General features: G+C 45.9%; 1 protein-coding gene across 12 annotated transcripts in view; it reads right to left on the bottom strand.

The window, feature by feature from the left end:
* The window catches only part of Inpp4a (inositol polyphosphate-4-phosphatase type I A), a 115,466-nt gene that overhangs the window by 29,702 nt on the left and 63,671 nt on the right, over positions 1–22,093 (bottom strand). For 5 of the 12 annotated variants that reach the window (XM_038344283.1, XM_038344287.1, XM_038344289.2 and 2 more), the window contains 12 exons: positions 15,406–15,524; positions 13,238–13,354; positions 12,894–12,973; positions 12,576–12,687; positions 11,730–11,820; positions 11,146–11,293; positions 9,654–9,784; positions 7,691–7,795; positions 6,985–7,093; positions 5,081–5,098; positions 1,887–2,070; positions 507–725 (listed from right to left, as the gene is read on the bottom strand). In XM_038344283.1, coding sequence (XP_038200211.1) covers positions 507–725; positions 1,887–2,070; positions 5,081–5,098; positions 6,985–7,093; positions 7,691–7,795; positions 9,654–9,784; positions 11,146–11,293; positions 11,730–11,820; positions 12,576–12,687; positions 12,894–12,973; positions 13,238–13,354; positions 15,406–15,524 — 1,433 coding nt within the window. Of the gene's footprint in view, positions 1–506; positions 726–1,886; positions 2,071–5,080; positions 5,099–6,984; positions 7,094–7,690; positions 7,796–9,653; positions 9,785–11,145; positions 11,294–11,729; positions 11,821–12,575; positions 12,688–12,893; positions 12,974–13,237; positions 13,355–15,405; positions 15,525–19,166; positions 19,306–22,093 lie in introns of those variants that run through there. The other 7 variants (XM_038344284.2, XM_038344290.2, XM_038344293.1 and 4 more) reach the window with 3 other exon arrangements.

Below are 22,093 nucleotides of genomic sequence, written 5' to 3'. Positions count from 1 at the left end.
GGGAGGAGGAGAGGGCAGGCTGAAGTGAGCTGCAGAAACCCACACAGACCACAGGATGCCTGGGCTGGAGGAACACTTTGCTGCTGATTAATAATTCAGTGCTTCACAGGATCCCTCTGAGCAGAAGCCCCAACAATGACAAGTTGTAGCATGAGTCCCCTCCTAAATAGACAAGGAGCCAGTCCTCTGGCCACCTCTGGGACAACAAAGTGACATGTCAGGGGCAGTAGGAGCCTGAGCACCTGAGCGCCTACATCTGGACGTGAAGAGCCCTAACGGGCAAAGGGTGAGCAGAGGGCTGAGGAGAGAGAGGCCCGGCTCCCAGCGCAATCGCAGACAATTTACACCCTCTATGGTCTAGAAATAGTCTACGTCTCAGTATCAAGAGGCCTAGAGCCATCAGGGAAGCAGACCTGGAGCTGGCCTTTTAGACACTACGTGAGGGAAGACACAGCAGCAGTTCTAGAGTTTAGCAGCAGGGCCATAGGCAGGGGCAGCAGACTTACCCACTCCTCCTCATGCCAGTCCACCTGCAGGGAAGATCGGCTGCTCCTCCCTGCCCACCTGGCCATGAGGGTGTCCTGGTCATTCCGAAGCATCACCTGTTCCTCCTCAGTGGAGGTAGGGGAGGCCTTAGAAGCGATGTAGTCAGGCCGTGCTGCATTCAAGCCATGGATGGAGTTGGCCAGCAGCTTACAGTCACAGACAGTGACCAACTGCCGGGTCTGTGGGAACACACAAGCCAGGGTTGCTAAGCATGCTTTCTCTTGGAGAAGAAAACAGGCTAAGGCCAAGGTTTCTGCCACCCATCCTGTTCCACAGAGCTTACCAGGATGGCATTCTCTAGGGTACCTGAATACAAAGGCAGCATGTGACCTGGCAGGGGCAATCTCAGCAAGAATTCCCTGGGAGACTAGAGGACACAGGGGTCTATTTAAGATCTGTTTACCACAGAAGTGGTCAAGGAAGAACAGAAGGGGCTGAGGAATCCTAACTGACATTTTCTGGCTATGTTTGCCTTTTACCCCAGCTCACTAGAGCAAAGGGCTCCAGCCTTGACAACATGGTAGAATGTGTCCCAGCCTTCCAGGGACTAATCCCTAGAAGTCACACATGACTCTGGTACAACTATTAAAGCATTTTTTACTGTTCCAGGCTCTGAGCTATTGGACTCTTGGCATTGCACGTCTGGCCTTGGAGACTGCAATAGGAGCTCTGTCGTCCTAGCTTTACTGCTGACAACTACAGCTTCCTTTCTTAGTGGTCTGTCTTCATACTGTGAAAACTCATGTGGAGAACACAACACAAGAACAAGAACAAGAGCTCCTGCCCAGCAAATCAGGAGTGGGTGGAGAGGTGTAATCAGAATCTGTGTGCGAAGGGAAAGAGACAGAGTAATGGGAAAGAGCACCATCTATCAGAAGTTGATGGTATGCAGTATTCAGCATGCAGATTTTTAATCAGGACTGAGTTATGGTTAAACAGACTCTTTAAAATTAATTATGTGTAAGCCAATAAGATTATATTGTTCATTTCTTATGTCTGAATAATTGCTACATAGGTGCTTACTAGGAAGTCACTAAGGAAGCTAATGTGTGCAATGAGTCCCAAGAAAAGAATGTGAAGATTTACTTGCTAGAAGACACATCAATACACTGGCTTCAAGTCACACCTGAGAATCACAGCCTGGGCTCTGACCATGGGCAGATCCCCAAACTTCCCAGTTACTTTGTGGGTAGTGGACATAAAAGAGAAACCTTCAAGGTCATCACAATGCTACTCTCTTGAGGCCCGCTCTAGACATGCCTGGGTAGCCCTAGGTGGTCTAGTAGTTTCCAGACCAAGGGATCTCTCCACCCCACATGCATTTGGGCAGCCCCTCCTACCTTGTCTGCCAAGATGGCGAGCGTCCTCTCAAGGCCAGTGGCAGACCTATCCTTGGCCGCCCTTGAGAGTCGTTCTGCGTAGTAGCTAACTTGGGTTTTCAGGGTGTTGATCTGGGCAATGATCTCCTTGGCTCGGATGATGTCCTGTGGTATGTAGATTATGGACTGGCAGCTAGATGACGTACTAAAAGGAACAACAGGTCCTAAGGGGCTCTCCAAAGTCATCCACCCCACCCACAACTAACCCTAAAATAAAGGGGTATCTTCCTGCCGAAGTTTAGTCTCTGATGGGTAAAGGTCACTCTTGAAAGATCCTTTTTATCTAAGAAGAAGTATGAAATATACAAATAGAAGACAAAGACTTTTATGTGTACTTGTATCTATATATGTCTGCATATTTACCACAAGCATGTACATGTCTATAAATAGATTGGAATATCACTGTAATAATTACCCAATGCTGGGATATTATCTAGAAATTTCATCTATTAACTTATAAGCAATCTTTCAGTAGAGATCTGGGGTCTGCTTACACCAGAAAGGATCAAATTACCACACTGTAATAGATGTTGGACTATATATTAAAACAAAGCAAAAAGACAAAGAACCAAAAACCATACTCTAATGTTTGCTTCTTCATTGGGCCATCAGGGCCTTTAGACTTCCTGTGTGCAAACCCACATCTTTATCTTGTATATTTATTAACCACAGCAAGTTCTCAATACTGGAACTCCTTTCTCCTGTTACAAGACGTCCTTATGTTGACAACAACATTCCATAAGAGAAAGTAGAGACCTTGCCAACAAAGGCAGGTCCAACACCTCAATACCTCTGAAACCCCAGTCCTTGCTCCTTCCTGGCTCCTCGCCACCAAGCAGCATATGTATATGGGAAGAAGACGGCAAAGTGCAAGGCCAGCTGCTGCCTAGCATAATCGGGAGCCTCTGAGGGGCCAATTCATATGCCCTAGCTTCATGGGTGGGGTCAGCATGTGTGGCCATCCAAGATGGCAACAATAAGCTTATTTCTCTTAGCTCAGGTCTCAATCAAACATTATTAATTTTTTGAGACCATCTGAGGATGCCTAAGAAAATAAGGAAGAGACATAAAAGTCCCCAATGCAGAGGTCTCCTAGGAGTTAAGAACACTGAGCTCTGGACAGAATGTTGTCCCTTTCCTTCTGAAATGAAGGGCTGACCTTGAGTTCCAGGAATGAGGGACAATAGTGACCCGCCCTCACCACATCCTACCCAACTTGTTTGGGGAGAGAGAAGCCTGAGACCTTTCCAGAGAGACCCAGGAGCAAGTCAGAAAGAAACCACCACTGCCCTTTCTGGACTACAGGGCAAACATGCAAACACCACAAACCAAACTGCCCCAGAAAGAAACACCATCACCACAAGCCCACACACCACAACGGACAATGATGGATCTGCCAGAAGCCCATGCAGCAGATGGCGATGAGCCTGTGCAGCACGAGAGTCATTCCACAGCACCGCGAGCATGAGCTACTTCCAATCTGCAATCTCTCCCAAATGAATAGCTGCTGCTTGGGACAATCGGGTCCTGCCAATACATTTCCAAAAAGAATTTAAAAACAGAATCTCTTCTTCCTTGTCCTCAACCTTTAGAGTCTACATGCACTATGTGCTGTGTGTGTAGGTCTATGCTGTGTGTGCCCATGGGCTTGCATACGCTGACAGGTGTGCATCACCCCCGCTCACCCTGTGCTCTAAGAAGGCAAGTTATAGTAGGACTGACACACGAAAGGGCGTGGTGAAGGTACGGATGGGCAAGTTCCAAGAACTGCTCTTGGGGACTTCAAGAACACATAAGTGCAGGTATTTAGTCAGTTCCTAAATCAGGAGCCACACCGAGACAATGGGTGGGGTGCAGCAGCTCTACTGCCTTGTAGCACACAGTCCTCCAGCAGAAGGGCATCTCTGTTCGTCATTTTCTGGGCTCCCACCTCTTGTGGCAACAGGCCCAGGACAATGGCCTCAAGTTAAACCCTACCCCAGATCTGCTGCCCCATACCTCCTCACAGTGGAGGCAATGGGCTAAACGCAGAATGCTATGTACGCGTAAGTGGAGTACCTAACACGCACAGCAGCTCTGTCTATGAAGAGTGAGGCTGTCAATGCACAGTTGACAGTCCTGTGGAACTGCCTCCACCCCCAGATTTGGGTGTCCCCTTGCTCCCAGGCGGGAAGGTCCCCACCTGTCTTAGAAAAAATTGGAATCATGGGAGAAGAGTGTAAAAGCACGGTAGTAACCAAGCCCATCCTGAGATATGGAAGGTCTGGTGTCTTCAGTTAAGATGGAACCTGAAGAACTTTCTAGATCACGGTCACATAAAACACCCGGGTTGGAACTTACCAAGGAACAGTGGGGCCCGTGGCTCTCCATGCTTTACTTTCACTGCTAATACCTCAGGCCCTTGGGAATCTGACTCCTCCTCCTATGGAAAAGAGCGAGCCTCCCTGAACTAGGCATGATGCCACATATCTGTAATCCCAGCTACCGAAGGCTGAGGCAGGAGGATTACAAATTTGAGAAAAACCTTGGCTGCAGGGTGAGTTCAAGGTCATCTTGGGTGGATTTAATGAGTTCTGTCTCAAAATTAAAAAAAAAATTTAAACGGTTGGAATGCAGTGAAGTGTTAATCTAATTAATCTTAATAAAATTAATCAATATCTTATCTGGAGTCAGATAGTGGGGTGAAAATCTGGAAGATCAGAGAACTGAGAGTAGTAGCCAGGAATTAACCTTTGCCTACCGTGTGTTGAACCAAAACAAAAGAAAAAAGAAAAAGGTTCTTAATGGCCTGGATCTACAAGGTGGGTCCCTGGGTAAAGGTATACACTGCCAAATGTACCAGTGGGCTGATGTGCTACTCAATCACCCAGGGCCCTGAATGGGCTCGTGTGCATCCTGGGAGGGGCAAACTGGCTCTGTCTCTACTGAATGCAGGAGGAAACTGCTGTCGGCTTTGAAAGGAAGGCTGCAGACTGCAGACTGGCTATTCATTATCAAAGAACATTGCAGTTGGAAGGAGAGCTCTGCCTACAGGACATGAAACCCAGAGCCACGCAGCAAATGGGATGGAGCCACCCCAGATGAAGAACAGCACAGGCTTTCTCTGCACAAGAGCAAGAATCAACATACACTCTCTCTACAGACAGAAAACTCACCAACACTCCTCAAAACTGCTAAAGAAAAAAAACCAAAAATGAAGCATTAGCGATTGTTAGCAAAATCCTACAGGCAAAACAAAATTTAAAGGCTGACTGATTTTCTTTTTCTCAAAATACTTAGTGGCAATTTGCTGAGGCCATGATTCTGGGCATAAATAAACTTATGAGTCAAATTCTTATTCCCTGGAGCAAGTTTTGGCCTACACTCAAGCCCCCAGGGTCGCCCTTCTGGGGCACAGGACATCCACATTTTAAGGAAAGCTCAGAGAGCACACCCTGCCGGAAGGTGGATTTCCGACAGTAGTACGGTTACATAAAATCTGTATCACCCATCTGAGAGACCACAAGAGGCACTGGGAAAGTAAGTTCTGAGGCTAAAAAGTGAAGTCATCTGGCATCAAAACTGCAACCTTTCAGGGACAAGGGAACGCCAGGTGTCCCCTCCTAGTCTGGGATGAATGGACTTTCTCTCTCAGGGAACTGGTCCGCCTCAGCTCATACACCCACTCTTTCCATACGGCTCAGGCGATGGCGAGACACACACCCTTTGGCCGCCTGCACAGAAAGAACTGCGATGGCCACCGGAAGCTCTGCATTTCCTACTCCTTAGGGCACTGAGGACATGAATGGCCAGGCAAGTCTGGCTCCCCAGTTTGTCTGCTCGGTAGGGAGCAATCAAGACGGACCACCTCACTAGAATGCTGAAAAGGCTTTGCTGAGCCCGGCCTTTCCATGCTTCTCCTCCCCATATCTAGGGCTGGTTGACAACACTGGATTGTCCTTTCTTGCCCTGCTCAGTCGTCACCCACACCAGTGGCACTCTGACCTGGCTTCCTGACTCAGACGGTCCCTGACGGGCCGCTGCTCTGACCTGTCCGGCATCCTGATCCAGCTGTGCAGTACCCTCACGCTGGCCACAGCAGCAGACCCGGGCAGGTGTACACCCTACCTGCGCTAGCACCCTCCTCCACCTACCTCCACCACCACATGGGAGCCTCTGGGGCTCCCTGGATCTTTGTTTCCTGTCTCCCAAACCATCCTCCTCTCAACTCAAGATCACGGTCTGCAGGGGCATTCCAGTAACACCCTGTCTTACTCCCTCCCACCTTAAGAGCTCTCTGCTATCCCTCCTGGGATAACCGGACTAGTCCTGCCTCTCTGGTCTCCTCTCTTCCTCACCTTATATTCATGCGTGCTCCACAGTCGCCCAAACACACTCAGACCGTAACAGTCTCCTGAAACTGAGCTCTTTACGCTACCTCCTCCATCTCAGTCTACCCAAGAACTTCACAAGGCCATCACTCATCGCACGCATCTCACGCCCCTTTGCTCCATTTTGCCAGGTGACACATCGAAAGGGACCCAAGGAATGCTTCATCTGAGAGGCCTTTCCACACCCTGCCTGTCTGGCAACGTTCTGCTCAGGACAGAACTGCACAACCCTCTAGGTCCTTTCAGCAGTGGGAATAGGTGCCACCACCATCCTTTAGGAAAGGACACAGACTGCCAGGGGCTCTACGAACCATAGCAATGATCCCTGAAAGTAGAGTCACGTCAGAGGCTTACAAGTCTAGTGCTCCACCAACTAACCAGAGATTCTGAAGGAAGCCGAGGCAGCAGTAACTGCACACAGGCGGCTGCCTGAAGCCACACTCAGGGCCCACTCTGTGTGCTGCTCACATGGAAAGAACTCAACTATTGGTTAGATGCCCTCGCCACTCACTCACTCAGCCACACGCATACACACACACAGTAGCACGGGGTCCCTACAGCAGCTCCTCCAGCCGCGCAGAAGCAGATCAGATGGCTGCATGTTTTTGCGGTTTTGTTTTGATTCTTTACTTTAACTCCACAAACATCAGACACAGCTGGGCAAGGCACAAATACCCTCCTTTACTTACTGTTTCTTGGTCTCTTCAAACTTGTGCAGCTTTTTTCGAAGACCTCCTGACTTAAAACCTTGGCAATGTGCTGCTGGGGCTCCGATAGTGACAACGTCATAGTTCTGATCTGAGTGACAGAAAGCTTTCCTCCGTTACTCTGGGATCAGGCCTGTAGACAGGCCAGCTACAGCAATATGCACAGCACTCTGGGACCCAACAGCCCACATGCAAACAGCCTATGGCTCCCTGATCCAACATCCAGGGGCTGAAAAGGGGCTTGCTGCACCCAACACTGACTATTCAGTAGGAAAGTTGGTGTCTAAAGGTAAAGCCACCTGGGCTGCTAAATGCTCACTTCTACTCCTCCTGGGAAAGGCTCACTGATGGGTAACTTTCTACCATAAAAACAAAAGGAAGTTGAAGATATATACAGAAGAGGTTTGGGCTCTGTAATTGAAATTCTTCAAAGGTCTGTAGGGGGAGTGTCTGTGTATGCGTATGTAAGTGTGTGCACGCGCGCGTACGTCTGTGCTCCCCCTGCAAGGTGTGTGTGTGTGTGTGTGTGTGTGTGTGTGTGTGTGCCTGTGTACATTTGTTTTCTCTTGCTGCCCAGCAATGGAACATATGAGAAAAAATGAGCCAGATATAGGGCAATTCATGGGCCAAGTATACAGAAAGAAAGGAGTGGAACACAACTCAACAACAGGGTAAAAACATTCAGTACCTGAGCCTCCATCATCTTGAACTCTCATCCGTTGTATGTGCAGGTTTGTGGGAACAAATTCTAACTTTTTATCTGCTTTCAAACTGCTTGCTTTAAATGAAGGACCTAAGAAATGGAACACAGAAAACAGAGCCATCAACATGCATCATGCAAGAGCAGGAAAGCAGTAACCCAGAGCTGCTGATGCATAGAAGCAGGTGTATCTCCACAGGGGCCTAGAAAATTCTGAGTGGCCATTCAAGACAATAAGGAACTGGCTCTGAATGCTATCCAGTGAGCAGACCAGGGATAAGGACTTTAGGTTACAGTAGTGATGAGGCCGTCAGCTCACAGACATGACACACAGATGTCATCTTAGGCAGTGTGATGTCAACACGAGGACCATCTCAGAGACAACCTGCCACCTCTACAGACTGCTCTCATCCAAGAGCCTAGAAACCGGTCTTTCTGGAACAGCACAGCTTGATCTGCAGTGATGAAGAGGTTTGCTCCTCACCTTGGGTCCATCAAGATAAACAGGTTACACAGCACTGAAGCCCGCCTACCTTCTCCAGAACATTCTAGTAAAGTTCCCTCACACATGTGTGTTGCTAGAAGCCAGACAATGTAACCAGTTACCACGATCTTATTTCTAGAATCAGAATCCAGAATCCACAACTAAATGAGGATCAGGTATCTACCAGCCAAAGGGATTACGATGAGAATGACAACGGAAGAGGAAGAAATAAAGACTGCGGCCATAAGAAACACCTGTGGCTCTCCAGCAGACGGCAGCTGTGCGCTCTGCCTTCTGGCACAGGAGTCTGGAAGCCACACAGTGACTCTCAGGCCTGTGGTGTGTCTGTCTCGTGACACCGCAAGAAATAAGACCAAGGCCCATGTTTAACTAAGATTCTCAGACTAGCTTTTGACACTTGAGAAGCTCTAGCCAGTAAACTCAGTTTGCACGGATTTCACGCTTGCTCGGGAACATTATCCAGCATTTATTGGGTAGGTGCCTCAACCCTTCAGGTAGATGCTGCCATCTCTCTAAGCAATTCACTCAGACTTGTTCGAGCTTGGACCTGTGGCACACACCATCTTGTCTGACCTCTGAGCTAAGTTTATGCACAAGCTCTTATATTCTGTATGAAAGTCGCATTAAGGGTTTAAGATTTTCCTTAAACTGACAAAGCATCATATAGAAGGAAAGAAACCAGAGATAAATAATACTTGCAAAGAAGAGAGGAAAGGGAAAGAGAAATGCTGTAATTATATAATAATCTCAAAAATAAAATAAAACTCATCTTTATAAAATAAATGTCATAAGAAAAAGAGAGTACTCTGAAAAATGGAAACAAGAAATGAAAAATTCATCCCATTTGGGATAAAAAGAAAACAGATTAAAAAGAATTCTCATAGCTTGAAAATCAGCTATCATTTTAGAATAAACAGTGGCGGGGTGTTTTCCTGGCAGGCAGGGAGCCCTGGGCTTAACCCCCAGCCTCCAGTCGGGAAGGAAAAAAGCAAGTTAGAAAAAAAAGTTGAAGTGTCTGAACTTTACTTTCTCTTTCGAGTCTTAAAATAGAGAGCTGCACTCTGACAATTTACACATTCAGTAAGAATGACAATGAATATTTAAACTAGAAAACTACTTTGCTTCAGACAAACAGATAACATCCTTTATGGTCCTCAGTGGTGTAAGACCCAGAAGAATCCACATGAACCAAGATAACCTGAGACACTGCCCTGCTTCAACCTATTCTACAGCAGCTGTTTTAAGAAATAACCCCATAGAAAGCCTTCTTGCAATTTACCAATTTATCATTTTAATTAAGATCTGAAAAGCTCAGAGTTGAAATAATTCACACCTACATGAGAATCTATTTTTAGAAACCCACTCAAGATAATCAGTAAGCTTCTGAGCTATCTGGCTGGGGACGTGGGATATGCATGCACCTTGGGAGGACAGGACCACACCCACCTTTGTACTGATGGAGGTCAGTCAGATTTTCCTGGTAGGTGAGGATGATTGTCTGATACTGGGTGACAATTTGCCTCCGGAGGCTCTCCCAGCAAGGGGACAGCTCCCCCAACTCTTCCAGCTCACACACTCTGTAAACAAGACACACACATCAGGCCACAGGGCTGACTCACCTCCCCTGCAGTTGCGACGAGAACACAGAGTGTAGGAGAAGCAGCAGTGCTGTCTGTGGGCCCGGCCAGCAGTTATACTGCCAGTCTAAAGGGCAACCAAGCAGCCAGACACAAGATGCTGGGAGAGATCACTGAGTGCAGGGGAAGCACATGGAGAAGCATTACAGGAACGAGGTAAACGCTGAAGGACAACCGCGGGTGTGGGGAGGGAAAGGAGCAGTTAAGGAGTAACTCTGCCGGGTGCCCTGAAGGTACCATGCAGGCACTGGCAGAGTCCTCTGCAGGATGATGCCATTCTAAGAACAGAAGGGACAGGGGATGTGAGAAATCACTCTAACAACTCCCTTTCCAGGTCAAACACACGCGACAGTCTCACACTTCTGGGAGTGGTCCCATCTCCCTTTCTGAGAGTCCTTGCTGCCCACACCGAGTTTCTGCCAACAACTTAACTGGCTCTAAAGCACCTGCACAATGAAGGGGCTCTTTCAAACAAAGCAGGCAACAATAAAAACAAGTCACAGCATGAGCGTGGGGAGACGGCCGTGGATGAAGGTGCTTGCTGCCGGTTAGACCCCAAGAACCACATGGTAGAAAGAGAGAACTGAGTCCTCTGACCTCCACATGACATCGTGGCACATACGCCTCACCAGAGCGGTGAAAATAAAACATGAAAACTGAAGATGCGCAGGGAAACTGATTATAGCTATATAAATATGCATAAATAACAACTGTAAGTTAAAATTATGATAAATATGCACATAAACAGAATAAAACAGCAGAATACCAGTTGGTAAAATTTAGATAAAAGGTATGTGGTACTCCCTGATTCTTGCTATTTTTCTCATATTTCAATTTTCTTTTCAGGGTAAAAATGAAAACATCTGTATTAGGATACTGGAACTCTGATTACATGGTGTTAATCACTAACACAGATTTAGAAAAAGGTGTGGAGGTCACAGTCTTAGACAGACACAAAAAAGCCTCACTCTTACTTGGAACTGAAAAAAGCATATGCCTCAGGATGAGAGCTTTGCTCCATAGCAGGAGAGTGCCCTGAAGGATCATCTTCCAAACAGGACGAACACGAGGAAAAAGAGACAGACAAAGGGAAGATATTAGCCAAGCCTCTGGGACTTCAAGAACACATCCTTGTGAAATTCTTTCCCAGCAATCTGTGAGACAGAGGAGCAAACTAAGACTCTGGAAGGCTAGGGCTGCTAAGCAAGCATGAGGCAGAGCCTGGGTCTGTGCTGTAGCGTGTCTAAGGCATAGGTGTGCACACGACACAGGGTGCTGAATCTTCACCCATATGACCTCACCTGGCTGCATCTTCCTCCAGCAGCAGCTTCACAAACTGCCGAGGCACGTGCAGGGAGAGGACACTCTCTGCCATCTGCTCCAGGATCCGTAGGTGGTTGCCATCAGTGGTTGGGAACCGGTACATGCGGCAGATGGCACCACCGAACACTGAGGTGAGAACACAAGAAGATAGGCTGTGGGAGAAATGGCTGCAGACCTGCTTGCATGGTTCCCCCTACTCAGGCCCTCAGGGATGTCAAGCCCTGTTTTTCCCAAGAAAGCAAACAGCAACAACAAAAAAACAAAAACCACTTAAACCAAGTCCCGCCAAGTGGCTGTACCTGACACTCATCCCTATGTCAGAAGACAGAAGTAACTCTAAAGTGTGAGGAGCTGGAGCGGTCACACGGTCAGTCACTAAAACCAATGTCAAATGAACGTGAAATAAAGGAGCCCTTCCTTACGAGATCACTGGCTCTACATGCTGCAGAAAACGCTGTACTGAAGAACAGCAGCAGACAGGTGGCATTTGGGGCATGTCTGTGACACTCATGGTGGGTGGACAGTCACAAGAGATGCAAGGGCATCAATAGAAGTTGCTTACCTGATTTCAGCAAGGTGTCTTTTCGCAAAGAAGCATACTTGGACCGGATTCCCAATGCCTCGGTCAAGCTCTCATCCACAGGCAGAACCATCTGATAACAGGCACAGAAAATCACAAGAACACTGAGACGGAGGACTCCAGAGTGCCGGCAGAAAAGGGGCCTCGTGCATCACACAAGAGCTGGCAGCTGAACGCGCAGCGTTAATCTACAGTGGACATGCTGATGATGTCCCTCCCCACACTCCACGCATGCCTACTTCTAAGTCATCTCATCGTGGGTTTCAGGGTTCGGGTACCAAGAATATCCTCAGTGCTAGTGTTCTAAGCATACTTCGGGTGTCTTTGTATTTATAATGCTTCCTTGATAGTGATAGGCTCTTAAGCTGGAATTCTAAATTGGTAATAGTGTCTGGGTGAGAGACTGTGTGGGCCACAAGGAGACAGAGGATAGGAAGGGTGGGTCTGGGAGGATGTGGTGTGAAGGAGGTGACTGTCTGGGAAAGGCAGTGACTACCAGAACGCAATGGAAGGCACAGGTCTGCACCACCTCTTCACTCCCACCTCCTGCTCTGCCCCATCCCCTCCAGCCAAGCTGGTCTGCTCTCGATCCTGTGCCACAGAAGTGGTGAGAGTGGCAAAGGGAGCAGCGGCCAGCTCCAGGTCAGCAGGGCTTTAATGTGAGACCAGGAGCCCTCCCTTTCCACATGGCACCATACCCCAGAAAGACCTGGGGTTCCATGGAAGGCAGTATCAAACAGCAGGTCCTGCCTTTACGAGCACAGATGTGCACAAAGATATTCAATCCTCCTTTTCTTTCCGAGGGAGATGAGAAAGGTACCAACTCACCCTCCCATTGACAGTGTCCAAAGACCGGGTCACAGGGGGCCGCTGGTCTGACTTCTCCTCCATTTGCCAGCCGATCACAGTTATGTTACCTACTCGGTCACTCTCTGCAGACCTGCAACAAACATCATGCCTTGATAAACACTAGTTTTAAGGCAAGGCTCAGCCATCCTGGGGCACCAGGGTCCTGGGGGCAGTAAGACACCGTCCTGACAGGTCTTACCTCTCCTCAGCAGACATCACTGCCTCCCCCTAGACAGTCTCTGCGAGGATGGAGGGGCAAACTTCAGACCCTTTCAAAGGAATAAAGCAAACACCAACCTCAGTGTCAGATGCAATCTGTGATGCCTGTCCTGGAGCAGATCTTTGACAACGAATGTTCCAGAGCCCAGTAAATACATCTGAGGGCAACAGGGAGACACAGTATAAGGATAATTGGTGTCTTTCTGATCTGCGTGCCACAGCCCAGGGAAACTGGGCTCCCTCCCACCCTTACCTCACAAACCCATCACAATGCTCAGAAATGAAATCCAGACACAAGCATGCTTTGATGTAGGTTAGCCCATAAGCCAGCAGTGAACTCAATTTTGTGCTCACACTTTGCTCAGACTGTTACATAACTATAGGTGAACGGAGACTGTTCCGCAAACCGCACGTTACTTAACTGTTCCCTGAGATCTGTCTTTGACATCATACACAGACAGCTTGATTTGTGTCATCTGATTGATAAGGGAGTCTTGGAAGAAGGCAATGCTGCTGAGAAAGATAGGATTGTTGGTTCCCTGGAACAGAAGGCAGAGTTGGATTTTATTTTAAGGCATTGCTTTGGAACTGCCCTCACATTTTCAGAATGAGGAAACTAACACTTTCACAGATTTGCTCAACACAAACGCTAATGACAGCACGAACAACCACAGGAACACACAGCCTGGCAAGATCACCACCAACCCAACATGACCCACAGGCCCACAGCAGAGGACTCACTCCTAAAGCTTTCCCACTCAGGAGCGGACTTTCAAACCCTGAAATGAGTTTGGGTGTGACATCCACATGCATTCCTGGCAGTACAGTTTTGGGTGTGCATATATTTAGCCTATTACTCAGGGCTGCTCCTGTCGGCTGTGTGCACAGGCAGATGAAAGAGGAAATGGATGGTTTCAGTAATTATTTCCAGACTCCTGTGTCTGGAATAATTAAAACCGACCTTTTAAGAGCATCCTCTTTTAGGAGCAGGTTCTAGTTTCTGGACCACAGGTGTCTATTTTCTGGCAATTTTGCCTCAGCGCTCCATCACACCCTTCTCATTGATGCTGAGCACCTCAGCCAAGCAGTTACTGGGCCTCTCTGTACCCGAGCGATGCTTAGTCAGCAGCTTAGATTTAGTCTCTCAGTGCCTGCTGGGCAGCCCCTCCTCCCATCTCCCCTCCATGTGCCCCGGGAAAGCAGGCTAAAGACCTGGGACACAACCTTGGTGCTCCTTGTCTACTGAACAGGCTTGACTGGGAGACCACAAACCTTCCTTCAGGGTCTACTCTGGTGCCTCTTCTCACACACCTGTTCTTCCCACTTCTCCCTTCTGCTAAGGTCACCCTGCACCACTCCCCAGACACCTGTCAGGGTCCCTGCTCAAGTCCTGCAGAGTGACTACTGTGCTGTATCACAAGCACCCTGGCTCAGCCTACAAAGCTTGTTTCTTGCACACACCAAGCAAGATACAGTTATTTCTTATTTAGTTATTTCTTATTATTACAGTTATTTCCCATGATGCTCTGCTATCAGCCTGCCTTCACACAACTATGTACAGTTCTAGACTAGAAGTGCAGGCTTAGCTGTGAGATCTGCAGAGCCAGGGCTCCATCTGGACTTGCTGCAGCAGAATTCCCTGACGTTCTACCTAGAAAGCCTGCCGGAAGTGATGCTGCTCCTGTATCCTCTCTCTGCTACCCCAATGCTCCCCATGCACTCCTGTGCATGGAAGTCACCAAGCAAAATTCAGCCCTCCCCCATGAGAACTCTTGATGCCCTTGTGGGTGTGGTACCAACATTAGTACAGAGCTTGGCGTGAGGCCAGTGCTCAACAAGTGCTTAGACCATCTATGGTCTGACCTGGAGATAGGCTTCTGAGAGACTCAGAAGGCCTGGCTTCTAAAATGGAAAACTTGAGATAAAATTACATTATTGTCCTCTTATATAAAAGTATAGAAATAGAAAAAATAAAAATACAGCTTAATTTGATAATTATTCATATTACAAATAAGACTCTATGGAATTCCATATCAGAATTTCATACCATACCATAACTTCACACTTCATATCATAACTCATATACATAGATGATATATATATATATATATATATATATATATATATATAGCTAAACTATCTAAAAATATTTTGTAAACTTCCCTAGGTAAAGCTATATAAATTATTTTTAAAAGTGCACAGAACATAAAAGAAGGCAAAAACAAAAGTTAGTAAAAACACTGGCACGGCCCAGCCTGACAGGAAACACTCTTCCAAGCACTGATTAATGAGCATCATTCTCTATTGACAGCAGCCAATTGACAGGAAGGGTTGGGTCTCGTCTCTTAAACGTCAACCCATCATAGGGTTACTTCTTTAAAATAGCAAACCAAGAGTTTGTCAAAACTCATGATGGATGTGGCAGACTAAGGGCCACCCAGAGGAGCATGACAAAAGTACACATGAACTGAAAATCATGGGGAATAACTCGCAGAAGTGGAACTGAAGCTGCAGATGCCCAAGAATGAGCAGCCCTTCTGCAGGGCCACAGGCAGCTGTAAGCACGAGGAGAGGAACCAGCAGCACCCACCTCGATGATCTCCGTCTGCGCGTGCTTGGTCCAGAACGCCTGCGGAGGGGTGGTGACGCTCACAGCCACAAAACTATTTGGTTTTCGATCTAGTGAAGGAGTGTGCAGTTCGCTGCAAGCTACAGAATCAAGATGTGGAAAAAGAATTCTTTGGACCAAGTTTAATTAGTTCGTTGCTCTAAACAAACCCAAAGAAAGCTTAAAACAATACTCCCAAGGACAACATGTTCACATTGCCAGCTTCTTTCCCCCTTCTCCCTCCTCACATTACAGTAAGGCAGGAGTGGAGAGGAGCCTGTGCTGAGGGTGGCCTTTTAGGTCCACAGAGAGCAGAATTCAGAGCCAACAAATGAGTTCCCAGGCAGCATGTGCCTGAGAACTACGACTGTTGTGGCTAAGTAGGATAACCCATGAATCCCGGCATATAGATGGATGCTATACTAAAATTAAAATTCTATGGCAAAATAAAGCTCTTTTTAAAAAGGAAAAGCCATATTTATATCCTATATCAAATGTAAGATTTCTTAAATGTTTCTTTTTAGAACCAAACAGAACTTGGACCATTTCAATTAATCTGTCATACTCATGACCTCAAAAATAAATCCTAAGACTGAAGCAAATCTATCACAAAATGACCCAGGGAAGGATTAGTATACTACAATGACTCCCACATGCTCATGATATAAAAATACACTATGAAAGGGGAGAAATAGCTCACCCATTGAACTTTAATATGTCATTGCTAATACATTTTCTTACTTGAAAGATACTAAGGGGCTAGAGAGAGACGGCTCAGCTGCTCTTGCAGGGGACCCAGGCTCAACTCTCAGCATCCACATGGTAATTCACAACTGACTGGAACTCCAGTTCCAGGGAATTCTATGACCTCTTTTATGGGGACCAGGTTGTGTGTGTGTGTGTGTGTGTGTGTGTGTGTGTGTGTGCGCGCGCGCGCGCATTTACAGATACACATGAAATGTCTTTAAAAATAAGAAGGGTATTAAAATTCACTAAGTCTTTCGGCGTTTAAGACAGCGGACGTCCTGGGGTGAGAGGGTAGTAACAGCTGTGCGAACGCATCCAATGCCACAATGTGCACTTACGACAGCTGACGTGGCAGCCGTCAAGTTGTCTGTATTTTCACCACTACTAAACACACACTATCACCTCTAATTCAAAACTACATCCTCACAGTCACAACTGGTAAGACACAAGCAAGAACAAGATGGCAGGGAGACAGTAAGGATGAGAAAAAGCAATGGAAAAAAAAGCCTGAAAGAATCAGGAAAACAGAAAGTAAGGGAGATGTGACGAGGGATTCCCCTCTGTACGCTGTGGATACGGGATGTTCGTCTGTAGCTTAGAGAAGAACAATGTCTTGCTGTGTTCTGAGTAGCTGTAGCTGAGGTGGTGAATCCTTCATGACCACTGTCCCCTGAAGTCTGAAGTACCCTCCATCGTCTCAGACATCTGAACATTTGGCTCCTAATTGGTGACACTCTCTGGGGAGGTTTAGGAAACGTGGCCTTACAGAAGGAGGTACGTCACTACGGGTGGGCTTTGAGCGGTTCAGGCCTCTCCTTACTGGTAGTTGCTCTCTCTGCTTTGTGCCTGAAGCTCACAGTGTGCGGAGCCCTCAGCTTCTGCTGCAGGTAACATGCTGCAGGCAGCTGCCATGCCTCCTCCCGCATCACAGACTCTGCCTCTGGAACCCAAATAACCTTTCCTCTGTAAGCTGCCTTGGTCATAGTGCTTATCACAGCAGATGAAAAATAACTAATATATTGTCCACAGCCAAATCACTTTTTTGGCTCTAATTATACAGTACGTGCCATGGATATTACCATACCAGCTATCGTTCCCTACCATACACATGTTCCATTTTAAAGTCACTATTCACTGAGCTAGAAAAAAGTCCTCCTGGGGGCTGGAAAGATGGCTCAGAGGTTAAGAGCACTGACTGCTCTTCCAGAGGTCCCGAGTTCAATTCCCAGCAACCACATGGTGGCTCAAAGCCATCTAAAATGAGAAATGGTGCCCTCTTCTGGCATGCAAGCATACATGGAAGGAATGTTGTATACATAATAAATAAATAAATAAATCTTTAAAAAAAGAAAAAGAAAAAAGTCCTCCTTTCTACTGTGAATTTCTACTGGAATCATCCGCCTGCCCCGGAGTAGCATTCCATAGCACTGCTGAGATTGCAAGGCTAGGGGCTGACACATCCTTTCAGTTTTGAAAGTTTGAAAATACCTTACCGCACCTGAATGATGGAAGGGTATTCTCTCTAGGTAGTTATTTTCTCTAAGACTTTTAAATAGATTGTCTCAGGAGTTTCTATGTTTTCCTGCTATAAAACCACAAGTCAGTCTAATTATTGCTATGATGTGTGTGTGTGTGTGTGTGTGTGTGTGTGTGTGTGTGTGTGTGTGTGTTGGCTGCTCTTAAAATTTCCCTGAGTTTGATCTCCAATCATTCCACTATGAGGCACCTAGAAATTTTCTTTCTTACTTTATTTGTTTGGGAGAAATGCTCAATTTTAAGTCTTTTATTTTTTTTTTTTATACATCTTTTATTACTTTTTTTTTCCCATGGTTAATTTTTTTTAATATTTAACATGCTAGAATACTACTCAGCGGTAAAAAACAATGACATCTTGAATTTTGCAGGCAAATGGATGGAAATAGAAAACACTATTCTGAGTGAGGTAACCCAGACCCATAAAGATGAACATGGGATGTACTCACTCATATTCGGTTTCTAGCCATAATTAAAGGACATCGAGCCTATAAATTTGGGATCCTTGAGAAGATAATAAGAAGGCGAACTCCCAAAAAAAGATATAGTAATCCTCCTGGATATTGGAAGTAGACACGATCGCCACTTTAAGTCTTTTAAACCCTTGTTTTTTGCTTGAGTACAAGTAGATTAAACACTCTCGTAGTTTTGTGAGAATTATTAGCTTTTTTGAGACAGGATCCTTCTATGTGGCTCTGGCTGGCTGGAACTGACTGTAGAAACTAAGAGGACTTCAGACTCACAGAGACCGGCCTGCCTCTGCTTCCCAAGTGCAGGGTTAAAGTGTGCTCATCATGCCCAGTCTGTCTTCTGACATACATTCTCAGAAAAAAAAAATGTTTTCCTATTGGGTAAACTCTGGCTTAAGCCAAATAAAGCCAAGCCCCATAAGTAATTTATTTTCTTTTCCTTCAGAAAATGGTCAAATAATGATAGTTATCATAAGAATGGAACTATATAAGGTCTCTGATTTTGCTGAATATATAATTTTAGGTAGCTGCCTTTTTAAGAACTTGTAATGTTATTTTTCATCTAGAAGCATGTAGGTTTTTCTCTTTTCCTGGGAAGCTGGAAGTTTCCGGAGACACCTGCTAGTGGACACACTGGTCTCTGGTTGGCTTCCTGCTAGGGAAAGACAGTTCTGCAGCTTTGAGCCTGCTGTTCCTCTTTCTGTCTCTCTCAACTCTGATCTCTGATTTCTTAGCCACCAAAAGTTACAATGCCAGATTGTATCTTATCTCTCACTCAGAACTCTATAATCTATACTTCTTGATACTTTTTTGAGCTGGGGTTGTTTCTTCGTTGATTACAAACTCAGTCTTCAGCAGAGTACCTTCTTCGACTTTTCAGGTCTTCATGAAGATAATTCACCACCCTAAAGTTCTCACAGAGCTGTGTAACCATTACAACCATCTACCCTTTTACTAGAGCCACATTTCAAAGGGAAAACAATCTATACTCACCAGCAACCACTTATCATCCCTCTTCTCCAGCCTCCAGAGACCACCAATCCTTTCTGCATAGCTTTGTCTCCTCCGGACACTTGTATACAGCAGGGTGATGCAGGGTGTGCCCTTTTGTGCCTGTCTTCTTCCACTTGGCAGCTTTCTGAGCCTCACTAAAGCTACAGCATGCACCAGTACTTTGCTCCTTTCTATTAATGAGTAACTCCTGAATGAACACACCACATACTATTCAATTGATGGATATTCTGATTGCTTCTACCACTTGGTTACTACAAATAATTCTGTAAACACTTGTGAACTAGTTTTTGTTGAACATATGTCTTCATCTTTTTGAATGTCTGCTCAATATATAATTCTAGTTGGTTGCCTTTTTAAGAATTTGCAATGGTATCCCTCTGCTCCTGTACTTCATCTTCCTTCTTTTCCTCCTCCTCCTCCCACGCCTCTTCCTCCTGCACCCTCCTCCCTCACCCTGCTCCGCCAGTATTCTTAGACAGGGACTAACTCTGTAGCTCACAGTTGGTTGCTGCTTTTTAAATTCTGTCCTTGGTTTTCAAAAGTGTAGTTAGGATAAATCCAGGTGTAGATTTCTTTGGGGTTTATCTCAGCTCTGATTGCAATTTCAGAACACAGGAAATAAAAATGAAGATCTTAAAATCTCCACAGCTGGGACTGGAGCAATGGCTAGGCAGTTAAGTGAGCTTCTTGCATTGAGGCTCTAACTAGCACCCATGTCTGGCTGCTCTCAAATGCCAGGAACTCCAGCTCCAAGGGATTTGGGTACACATGCACCCATATTCATTCTCTCTCTCTCTCTCTCTCTCTCTCTCTCTCTCTCTCTCTCTCTCTCTCTCTCTCTCTCTCTCTCACACACACACACACACACACACGCCACACCACTACTACTAATTTAAAAAAGAACCTCCAGAAAATGAGAAAGCACTTTTAACTGTATTTTCACGTAGAATCTTCTGACCATGCAAACTCAGTGGAACATAATAGCTGAAGGCAGCATGTTTCAGTTCCGCAAAGTCTCAAACAGCTTTCCAAAGAGCTTCTCTTCCCCCTATATCCATTTTCTGGACGAAGAGTGGGCTTGACCCAAAATGGGGTAACTTGAGGGGGAAAATGACATTGTTTCCAAGAAATAGTTTACACTGGGCAGAAGGTAAAGAAATCCCATGTGACTTTTGATAAATAGTGTTTGCTTAAGTGTAAGTATGTAGAATGTGACTTTAACCAAAACTGCAAATAAAGAGACTGAATACAGAAAAAGGATGAAGAGACACCTAAGACATTTCTATAGCCAGCGAATCAGAAGTAGGAACGAAGTCATGTAATGAGACTTGACCATGGAGGACAGCCTAAGAAGGCAAGGAGAGATTTCAGGGAGTAGATTTCATACTCACACCAACCCTCACTACTTTTCGGAGGGACAGAAGCAAGATGACTACATAGGCAAATACTCTGAAAAAAAACAAAGAAACTGAAAATAAAAAAAAAAAAAAAGAACAATAGCTTGTGGTAAAATCTTTCATTCAGAGAAAACCCTGTTAGGGAGCAGTATCTGCTGGACTCTGGTATGTGTCCTTCCAGTGTTTTTGTTTCTTCGTTTACTCAGCAGAGTGCAACCTTCAGAGTTTTAACAGACTAGTGGTAGAAATGGATTTATTTAGAAACACATTAGTTAATATTCCTAACAGGCTTTTTTCATGCACCAAAGTCACTGGCATCCTTTAATTCTAGTAGGTACGGGCCCTGTCTCATTATTTCAGATGCTACAGAGCACACTGTAGGGTCGTGCTGTTTACTCTGACTAGTCTGCTGGCCAGTCTGTGGTCACCTGCAATAATGATGAAAAGCAGTAGCCTAGATGTCACCAGAATGAACAGGATATGATTGGAGACCTTACTTACATAGGCCCATTCTTAAGGTAACTGTCATTATTTGACCATTTCTGGAAGGAAAAAAAAAAACACTTGTAGGGCTTGGTTTTATTTGGCTTAAGCCAGAGTTTACATAGTAGAAACTATTTGTTTGTTTGCTTGTTTTTCTGAGAATCCCCATCAGAAACAATCAGGCTAAAGTTGTAGCTGGGCTGGAGCTCAGTGGTGGAGCACAGCTATATACACATGAAGCCCAATTCCATCCTTACCACGACTATGGCAGTAGCAACCAAAATCAATAGCCATTTCCTTCAATACTGCAGCTGAAGAGGGCAATACTAACCCCTTCTTGGCAAACAAGGAGCTGATCAGAAAAGCTTAACAGATGATGAATCTTTGAAAGAAAAGCTAGGCAGTGACTGACAGGAGCAGGCCCTCTGCAAAGCTCTGACATTCGTGCAAGCCAGCACATGCAGAGGGCTATGCATAGATCGAGGACATCTGCAAGCTCAGGACAGAACAAGGAGACTATGAGTGATCGCCTTAGACTGCCTACCCTCGGAGGAGCATAGGCAGGAAGTGAGCCCTGAAGATGTGGGCCAGTATGCACACAGACACTTAGCAAAACTCATACCAAAGGTCTCTAGTTCTTTGAGCTTTTAGAAATTTTCTGCCTAGCTAGGCATGCGGTCTCTGTGAGCTTCAGACACCTAGGGCTACATAGTGACACCCTGTCTCCAATAGATACATTATATCCATCCAATTTAACTTGACCACTAAGTGTCCTAGCTGTCACTCTAGGATCCACACGTGACAAGAGGCTACTGCTCAGCAGTCAGCAACAGCAATAACAAAAAAGTGGCAGCAAGGACGACAACAACAGAAAAGACCCTGAGAAAGGGGAGAATCTGATTTCCAAAGTTGCTACATCGCGTTGTTTAAAATGTCTAATCGTTAACATGAAACATGAAAAATGAAAAACAAAACACACAAGAGAAATACTGCTCATATCTAGAAGAATTTAAAAACTAAAAAATA

Source organism: Arvicola amphibius, chromosome 9, assembly GCF_903992535.2.
Source record: "Arvicola amphibius chromosome 9, mArvAmp1.2, whole genome shotgun sequence".
NCBI classification, from domain to species: Eukaryota; Metazoa; Chordata; class Mammalia; order Rodentia; family Cricetidae; genus Arvicola; species Arvicola amphibius.
This window is presented reverse-complemented; position numbering and strand designations above follow the sequence as displayed.